At 36.5% G+C, this 9,508-nt stretch overlaps 1 protein-coding gene across 1 annotated transcript; it reads left to right on the top strand.

Moving 5' to 3' along the window:
* Positions 1-3,716: 3,716 nt before the first annotated feature.
* On the top strand, positions 3,717-4,652 carry LOC126067945 (olfactory receptor 14A16-like). The gene has a single exon (XM_049870164.1). It carries the CDS (start codon positions 3,717-3,719, stop codon positions 4,650-4,652), a length of 936 nt encoding a protein of 311 aa, XP_049726121.1.
* The last annotated feature ends 4,856 nt before the right edge of the window (positions 4,653-9,508 follow it).

The following is a 9,508-nucleotide window of genomic DNA, read 5'->3' as shown; positions in this document are numbered from 1 at the left end:
TTGAGATCATATTATAATAATCGACATTTAGGTGCAAGAGGAATGTTCTTAACTTTTGTGTGGAAAGTAATGTATACATATACATACATGCATGTACATGCTCACATAGCAGATCATTGCTATATACATACATATATAAACCTACATTAAAACACCTACAATGAAATGATTCAGACATTAAGGTTTTTGTTTTATAACAAAAATGACTTTCTACCACATCGAAATGAATGCAGTTTTTTTTTTTTTTAGTATAGAAAAGGGCAAAGAAAAAACTTTAATCCAAATCACTTAAGAGGTATCTTTTTCCCTTCGCATACACGTACGCATAATTCTGTAGATTAAGACATCAAAAGAAAAAAGTAGGAAAATGAAGAAAAGAAACAACTGAGAAGTAATGGAAGACACACACAGAAGAAACTTTAAAATGCTAAATGCTAGAATTAATTAAAAAAAAATATGTTGCAAGAATATGCAGCAAATCAAAGTAGAAACAAAATAACAAATCCATTAAATGAATTACTAATCTGTATCTGTTTAATGTGAAGCAGCTTTATTAAGTAATAAATGATTAAGTTAGCATAATTGTATTTTTTAATTTTTATCTACATATTTCTAATCTATTCAATCTACTGTGAGAGGTTTTTTAAAAGACCAGCTATACTTCTCATCTCCTTTGCTTTCACCTAAAATTTTTAATTATATTGTTTAAGCATTATTGAATAGATAAAATTGAATTTCTAATTTAGTATAATTTGCAATCATTTAGTCTTTCTTCTACATTAAAAATCATTCAGTATGCAACACCAATATTTACCCAACTAAACAGACGGCATCTCCATTTCTGTACTAATATCACATTTTTATTTTTTCCCGAGATTGAATGTTTGCTGATTCCCCTAATATCTTTCTTGTCTGAGGGTTTCATATCAGCACCTTGGTTAGTTAATTTTCACATATTTAACCTGTCTGTTATATTCTCCCAGTTATTCCCGTGGAATTTCCTAAACATGATCTAACACCTGCCTGAAGAATGTTGTTTACGTTCAGTTCATTATGTTGGTCTCCCAGTGCCACTTCATTTCTGGAATACTTTTCCAATTTTTTCCATTTCTTTTCTGATCTCTAACTGTTGGCATCCATCATATTCTGTTGTCTAAATAGGTACATGTTTGATTGCTTATTTATTCGATCATTATTTTTGTTGTTTTTTTTCTCTCATAGTGATCATGAAACCTGTAATTTGTTTGAATATGTATAATTATTTGCATAAAAACTTCTTGTGTTTTTTAAGCTCTTAGTTCTCGGACAGACCAATTCTAGCCCTATTCAACCACCTGAGAGAGTGGATAGTGGAATGTGTGGATGCCTAGGCTTTAGAGTAGTTTGAAAGAATTCACACCCGGGTTCCATTGTTCATTCACTCTTCGATAATGGACAAGTTAATTAACCTATGTTTTGCCACATTGTCTTCCTTCATAAAATGAACATAACACTTTACTTGCGTCTTAGGAGAGTTTGAAAATTAATCGAGTTGATGCAGTAAAGTGCTTAGAACATGACGCAGAATATTACAACTCAATGTTACAGGTTTTTATTCTTTCCCCTACAAAAGTGATAATCCACATGTCACGTCCAAGGTAACATAAGAAAGATCTCTTTGGCTGAGGTAGAGGCTTGGGGATAGACATAAGAAAAAATCCTCTGGTGAAGGAGTTTGGACAAAAATTAAAACTGTCGTACATATGGATGAGATGCAAAAATGGTAGAGATAGTTGGGAGGGAGACTTTGGAATAGGGTGGATTTTAATCACTCCCAGAATATAAGCCATTGCCCTTTAAATTACAGTTCATGTGGAGAAGCAAGCTAATAGATGCCCATATCCACTATGGATTATGGGAATCTGCATGCATGAGTCCCATATCACTGTGAAGGAAGTGGGACTTGGTCTTCCAACCCTCATTTATCCAAAGACATTTTTCTACTTCAGCATTTTTTAATTAGGTTTTCTAATGATGCTCCATAAAAGCTTTAAAAGGTCACCATATCCAAACTTTTGGGAAATAGTACTTGTTACTATAATTTATTCTAAATAATATTAAAATGAGTTATTATAATAGAGATGGCATATTTAATAGTTATAACTAGATAATTGTTACATATACTAATTATTACAATTAATATAACTAATGACTTTATTGCTAGTTTTGTTATTTATTCTAGCAAGCTCTATTATGTATAATAGAATAAAATGTTGCCTGGTTCTATACCATCTCCATGATCCCCTAACCTAGGGGTCTCATCTTCCAGTACTATATAGAACAATATTCTGTTGTGATCCATAAGGTTTTCTTTTGCTAATTATTGGAAGTAAATGGCCAAGCCTTCCTCCTTACTCTGTCTTAATCCGGAAGCTTCACTGAAAGCTATCCACCATGGTGATCATGCTGGTATTCAAAATACTGGTGGCATATCATCTAGCATCATCACGGAAGCCAACATGCTATGACAAACTCACAGGCAGTAGTGGACTACTTATTATAACTGATGTTAATTGTATCCTTGTCTGTGCAGTAAGTGAGCAAAGGACTTTGCATACCGCTTTTTCAGATAATAATAATGATGATAGATCAAGCATCTTAAAGTAATACAGAAAACCCAGATAATCTAAGTCCAGGGTGTTGCTCCCAACTACTGTTATTTTCCTCATTTAGATAATCAGAATACATATTATTCTCTCACTTAGACACAGTGACAAATACCATATTCAGCCTTGGAATATAGTTGTAGAAAAATATACTAATTTTATTAAGTCCCGTACTTATCAAGTTTATTTTCTTCTTTCTTCAAGAAATACCCATCATTATACCCTAGAAAAGGTGTTTGTAGAATGTAAAGGAGGAAAAGCTGTCTCAGCATGCATATGAATAGAACTATCCCTTTATAAACTAATGGGTCCTTAAATTGAAGTCCCGGACTATTTGGATGTTCCTGAGTAGGAGTCCTAGTGGTGCGGTGGTTAAGTGATATGGCCACTAACGAAAAGGTTGGCAGTTTAAATCCACCAGCCTCTCCTTGGAAACCCTATGAGGCAGTTCTACTCTGTCCTCTAGGGTCACTATGGATCAGAATCGACCCGAAGGCAACAGGTTTGGTTTGGGTTTTTTTGGTGGGTAGATTAATATTACGTATAAATGGCTTCTCTTGATTTCTTGTAATCTGCAATTCGTGCCTTTGTCAAAGTGATCCATAACACACAAAAGGGTTATTAAACTTCCTGCAAGGTACTGAGAGAGAAGCTCTAATATCCAAAGGTTTCCACTGTGTGTTATGAATTAATCTCTGTCCTGTGTATCCAAAATGGTACTAGTCATGTAGCATCATTAAGAGAACTGAGGAAATAGTCAGTCAAACATTTTTCTCTTTTGGGGTTCAGATAATTTAACACACAGGCTCTCCCAGCTTCCATAGCTCTTACATGGTCAAGGTCAAGATTAACCCCTCATTTTATCTCAGACCTTTGCAGTTTAAAAACATAAGGAAGACTGGAAAACCAACAGAGATATTGGTTAATTTGTGTTCACATAATAGTTTTGCTTTATGACATTCAACAGAAATGAACATGTAACTTCCAAATGACAGTCGCACAATATTTAGTTGTATACAAAAGAATCTCACAATGTCTTTCCTTTTGTCAGGTCCCAGGAAGAGGTGTATCATGGCCAATCTGACCACTTTGGTGGCTGAATTCATCCTCATGGGATTTTCAGATATCAGGGATCACCAAGTCCTCCACGCCACACTGTTCTTACTCATCTACCTGATAGCTCTGGTTGGCAACCTCCTCATCATTCTTCTCACCACTTTGGACCAGCACCTCAAAAGTCCCATGTACTTTTTCCTGAGGACACTGTCATTCTTAGATCTTTGTTTCATCTCTGTCACAGTTCCCAAGGCCATCATCCATTCTTTGACTCAAAATAGTTCCATATCTTTCCTGGGGTGTGTGGCACAGGTCTTTTTAGTTGTTCTGTTTGCTTGTGCAGAGCTGGCCTTGCTCACAGTAATGTCCTATGACCGATATGCAGCCATTTGCCGGCCCCTGTATTATCAGATTGTCATGAAAAAAAGGGCCTGTAAACAGATGCTTGCTGCTTCATGGCTCAGTGGGGTTGTCTCTGGTTTCTTGAATACATCTGTGACCTTCTGTTTACCATTTTGTAGGTCGAATTTTGTCTATCAATTCTTCTGTGAGATCCCTTCACTACTCAAACTATCCTGCTCAGAGAATTATCTTGCTGAGACTGGAGCCATAATCATTACAACATCCTTGGGTTTTCTGTGTTTTATTTCTATCACGGTTTCCTATATCCACATCTTAGTCACGGTTCTAAGGATACCGTCAGTGGAAGGCCGGTCAAGAGCCTTTTCCACCTGTATTCCTCACCTTGTAGTTGTTACTGTTTTTCTAACTACAGGGTTCATTGCCTACCTAAAGCCAGTGTCAGAGTCCCCTTCAGTTTGGGGTCTTCTGGGATCTGTCTTCTGTACTGTGGTGCCACCTACCCTGAATCCCATCATCTATAGCCTGAAGAACAAGGACATGAAAACCGCCTTTTGGAAAATTTTGAGAAAGATTGTCATCAGACAATAATAGCAACCACAAAAGCAACTACATGGATATTTTATTCAATTCAGACAAATAAGGGTTCAATTCAGTTAATAGCAATACGTTTTCTACTGTTTTACATAAGTGGAAACTTTACATTTTTATTCACTCATAGAGTTCACACTTTTTCTATATTTTTAATCTAAATAAAAATACATGTAAAGTAGGAATTCCCAAAGTAAGAGATTTTAGGCAACAGAAAGTATAATTGGGGAAGTGATTACATTCCTCTTATTTGTATTTTCTTTAAATTTATACAAATGAGTTTGTTGTATAGGTATATTTCTGCAGTTTGATTTTTTTCCTCAGCATTATGCATTTGAGATCTATCTGTATTATACTCATTTAATAATGGGCATTACATTGTTACCAGGTTCTTCTTTTTAAGACTACAAATTATTGTAATGAATAAATTTCTACTTGTCTCCCTATGTACAGAAAATAAAGTTGTTTAAAAACATTCATCATTTTCAGTTTTATAAGATGTTCAAATTATTGTTTTAACAGCTGATGCACTGATTTACAGTCCTAAGAGTAGTGGCCAAAAGTAGCATACTTTCTTTTTCCTATTCCAATATTTAATATATTCAGAATATGATGGACTCTGATTAAAGGGTTTGACCTCAGATCTGAACCATGACTAGGACCCCAGGCTTGTTGCCTTGGAACAGAGTTTAGATGTCAGTGCTGTTTGCAGAAACCTCTTATCTGCACCTTGAATTAAGTTTGTTTCTCTATGTCAGAGTGACTAAGGTGGTCCAAACAGAGGAAGATGCTTTATTCTTACTGATAAAATTCCAATTAGTCAAATGTCCAAGAATCTATTATTTTAGACAACTGTGCTTCACAGTGCATAAGAAGAGTAGTCATTCTAAGAAGGGGGTTGCTATGATACTTTACAGATGCAGAATATCTTTGGGGGAAAATATTGTTTCCTATTAACCTTGCAGATGCTTTGTCTGTGCTGTTATGCCAGCCTGATGAATGGCTAAGCAGATTTAAAATTACTTAACATTTAGATAGGAGGCCTGGTGGTACAATGGTTAATCCCTCAACTGTTAACTAAAAGCTCATAGGTTACAGCCCATGAGCTGTTCCTCGGGAGAAAGATGTGACAATTTGCTTCCAGGGAGGTTTACAGCTTTGGAAACCCTATGGGGCAGTTCTACCTTGTCCTGTAGGTCACTATGAGTTGGAATCGACTCAATGGCAATGAGTTTGGTTTTTTTGGTTTTAATATATAGGTATTTAATTTACCTGAATTAATGGAAAGTTTTTCATATTTTAATCTTTAATGAGATAACATTATGTTGTCGTTTTATTACTGCTCTCCTTTATCAAAGTTTTGTAATGTTACCAGTTAATTTGTAGGTTTCTGCATACCTGAAGTTGTTTCTGAGTTCTTTATTTTATTCATTTGTTCTTTCGCTTCTGCACCAATTCTGTGTTTTCTTTACTATCAGACATTTATAGAAATAATTGATACCTCTAAGTCAAGACCTCTTCTAACTTGTATTCTAAAACACCTTAGTTTTTTGTGAATGGTTTATTTTTGAATTTTTAATCATTTTATGTTTGATTTTCTCCATGTGCTTTTGTTATTTATAAAAAGCAAAGAAGGATCTGTTAAAGAATAGCTACAGGGCAGGGCCAAGATTGTAGTCAGATGCTTCCAGTGATCTCTCTTACAACAAAGACCGGAAAAAAACAAGTGAAATGATTATATTTATGACAAGCTAGGATCCCTGAACATCAAAGGCAAAGTTTTAAAACGGACTGAGTGGCAGGGGGAGGGAGAGACAGTTTGGATGCAGAGAGGAGTTGCCAGACTTGAATTGCTGGGAACCCTCAGGCACCATTCCCTGGAGTGACTGTGGTGGGCCTGGCAGTAGCATTCCAGATGCAGATTTCTCAGGGAGAGACAGCCAGCCAGACAGCCTACTCACACCTCTGGAAACAGAGAAAAATGGCAGTCTTGGCAAAAGCTAAGTCCTTGCGTATATTTTACCGTGTTACCCGCCCCCAAGCCAGCTTCAGTGGCTGTCAACTTCACTTGACCTGAGATAGGTTCTGCCGTGCACCCTGAACTATTCTCCCAGCCTTGAAGAAGGAATAAATTCACAACTGGGGGAAAACATAATCTGCCAGGTCCACTAAGCTGGAGAGCTCAGGAAAGAAGTAGCTTCTGTCCAGGCATAAAAGGTCCATGGACTTTGAATACATTTCCACCCTGTATGGACCTGTGTGGGCCTACTTCAGGAGAATAGGCCCTTGTTGGCAGACTGCAACTGTTTTAGCTCTGTGGTGGAGCGGTGGGTTTTTGATGTTTGACACTGCTTTGCCTATTAAACAGGGTCCTCACCTACCCACATCAGTGGTCTAAGTGCTGGTGGCTCCACCCATCTCACCTAGCCACCCGTGACAGGGGTCCAAGTATAAATGGTACCTCCCAGTCCTTACAATCAATAGCATTGGGTGCCCGTGGTCTGTCTGTGGAGCCCACACACCTGTGAGCTCTAGGGAACAGGGATGTGCTTTCCTCACAGACACTCAGGGGACAGTTTTCAGGTCCCGGCCTTGTTCTGAGCATGACCCCCTCCTGGAACCAGATGCCTGTACCTACACCAATCACCCCTGCCCCTCTAAAACTGTAGGACAGAGCCTGTACTGCAAACTTGATCACCAACTACCTGCACATCTGAGATAAATTTATCCAAGAAAAGTGAATGGACTTCTAGGCTTATATACCTGATAACAGCTCTAGCTATCTGGTAACAGGACATTAGAGCTTCAAAGGTGAAAATAATCAGGCTAGCTCACTCAAGCAGCCTATTTGAGCATATCAAAACAAAGCAAAAAGCTATGATACAGTAAGAAAACATAAAATAAACTAATACAACTTATAGATGGCTCAGAGACAATAGTCAATATCAAATCACATAAAGAAGCAGACCATGATTGCTTCAACAAGCTCTCAAACAAATAACAAAGGGATCTTCTGGATGAAGGTGCCTTCCTGGAATTACCAGATGTAGATGATTACAAAAGATTAATATACAGAACTCTTCAAGACATCAGGAAGGAGATCAGGAAAAATGCAGAAAAATCTAAGCAACACACAGATAAAGCAGTTGAGGAAATTAAAAAGGTTCTTCAAGAACATAATCAAAAATTTAATAGGCTGCAAGAATCCACAGAGAGACAGGAATCAGAAATTCAGAAGATTAACAATAAAATCATGGAATTAGACAACACAATAGAAAGTCAGAGGCGGAGAATTGAGGAAGAGGGAGGTAGAATTAGTGAGACGAGAGATAAACCATTTGGCACCAATATATTCAAAGAAAAATCACATAAAAGAATTTTAAAAAATGAAGAAACACTAAGAACCATGTGGGACTCTATCAATAGAAATAACCTACGAGTGATTGGAGTAGCAGAACAGGGAGGGATAAGAGAAAATGCAGTGAGAATCCTTGAAGATTTGCTGGCAGAAAACTTCCTTGATATTGTGAAAGCAGAGAAGATATCTGTCCAAGATGCTCATTGAATGCCACATATGGTAGATCTCAAAAGAAAGTCACCAAGACATATTATAATCAAATTTGCCAAAACCAAAGATAAAGAGAGAATTTTAAGAACAGCTAGGGATAAAAAAAAAAAAAAAAGTCACCTACAAAGGAGAGTCGATAAGAACAAGCTTGGACTATTGAGCAGAAACCATGCTGGCAAAAAGGCAATGGGACAACTTATATAAAGCATTAAAGGAAAAAAATTGCCACCCAAGATTCACAAATCCAGAAAAACCGTCTCTCAAATATGAAGGTGAAATTAGGGCATACCCAGATAAACGGAAGACTAAAGGGAGTTCTCTGGTTAGAAAATCAATAATATCAGATATCCACCCAAGACCAGAACACAAGACAGAGCAACCAGATGTCAACCCAGATAGGGAAATCACAAAAATAAACAAAGATAAAAAAATGCTTCAAACAGGGAAACAGCGGTGTCCTTATGTAAAAGATTACAACATTAAGACAATAAAAGGGACTAAGAAATGTCGTAGATTTTTCATATGGAGAGGAAGACAAGGTGATATAAAGAAATAAAAATTAGGTTTAAACTTACAAAAAATAGGGGTAAACATTAAGGTAACCGCAAAGGAAACAATCTTTCAAATCAAAATAAAATAAAAGAAAAAAATAGTATACAAAACCAAAATCAACAAAAACAAATGAGAGGAAAGGACAATATATAAAAACAAACTACTTAGCACAAAAAATTAAGTGGGAACAAGAAACTGTCAACAATGCACAAAAAAAGACATCAAAATGACAGCACTAAACTCATAAAAAAATACCTATCCATAAATACGCTAAATGTAAACGGACTAAATGCACCAATAAAGTGACAGAGAGTGGCAGAATGGATAAAAAAACACAATCTGTCCATGTGTTGCCTACAAGAGAAACACCTTAGACTTAGAGAAACAAACAAACTAAAATTAAAAGGATGGAAAAAATATATCAAGCAGACAACAATCAAAAACGAAGAGGAGTGGCAATATTAATTTCTGACAAAATAGACTTTAAAGTTAAATCCTCCACAAAGGATAAGGAAGGACACTATACAATGATTAAAGGGACAAAACACTAGGAAGATATAACCATATTAAATATGCACCCAGTGACAGGGCTACAAGGTACATAAAATGAACTCTAACAGCACGAAAAGTGAGATAGCTCCACAATTATAGTAGACTTCAACACACCACTTTTGGTGAACATCCAGAAAGAAGCACAATAAAGACACAGAAGATCTAAATGCCACAGTCAACCAAC

The sequence above is a fragment of the Elephas maximus genome, chromosome 2 (genome assembly GCF_024166365.1).
Source record: "Elephas maximus indicus isolate mEleMax1 chromosome 2, mEleMax1 primary haplotype, whole genome shotgun sequence".
In the NCBI taxonomy this organism is placed as follows: Eukaryota; Metazoa; Chordata; class Mammalia; order Proboscidea; family Elephantidae; genus Elephas; species Elephas maximus.
This window is presented reverse-complemented; position numbering and strand designations above follow the sequence as displayed.

What these genes read in the sequence shown, in the direction of transcription:
- LOC126067945 (XM_049870164.1), top strand. Translation starts at nt 3,717, where the DNA reads ATGGCCAATCTGACCACTTTGGTGGCTGAATTCATCCTCATGGGATTT.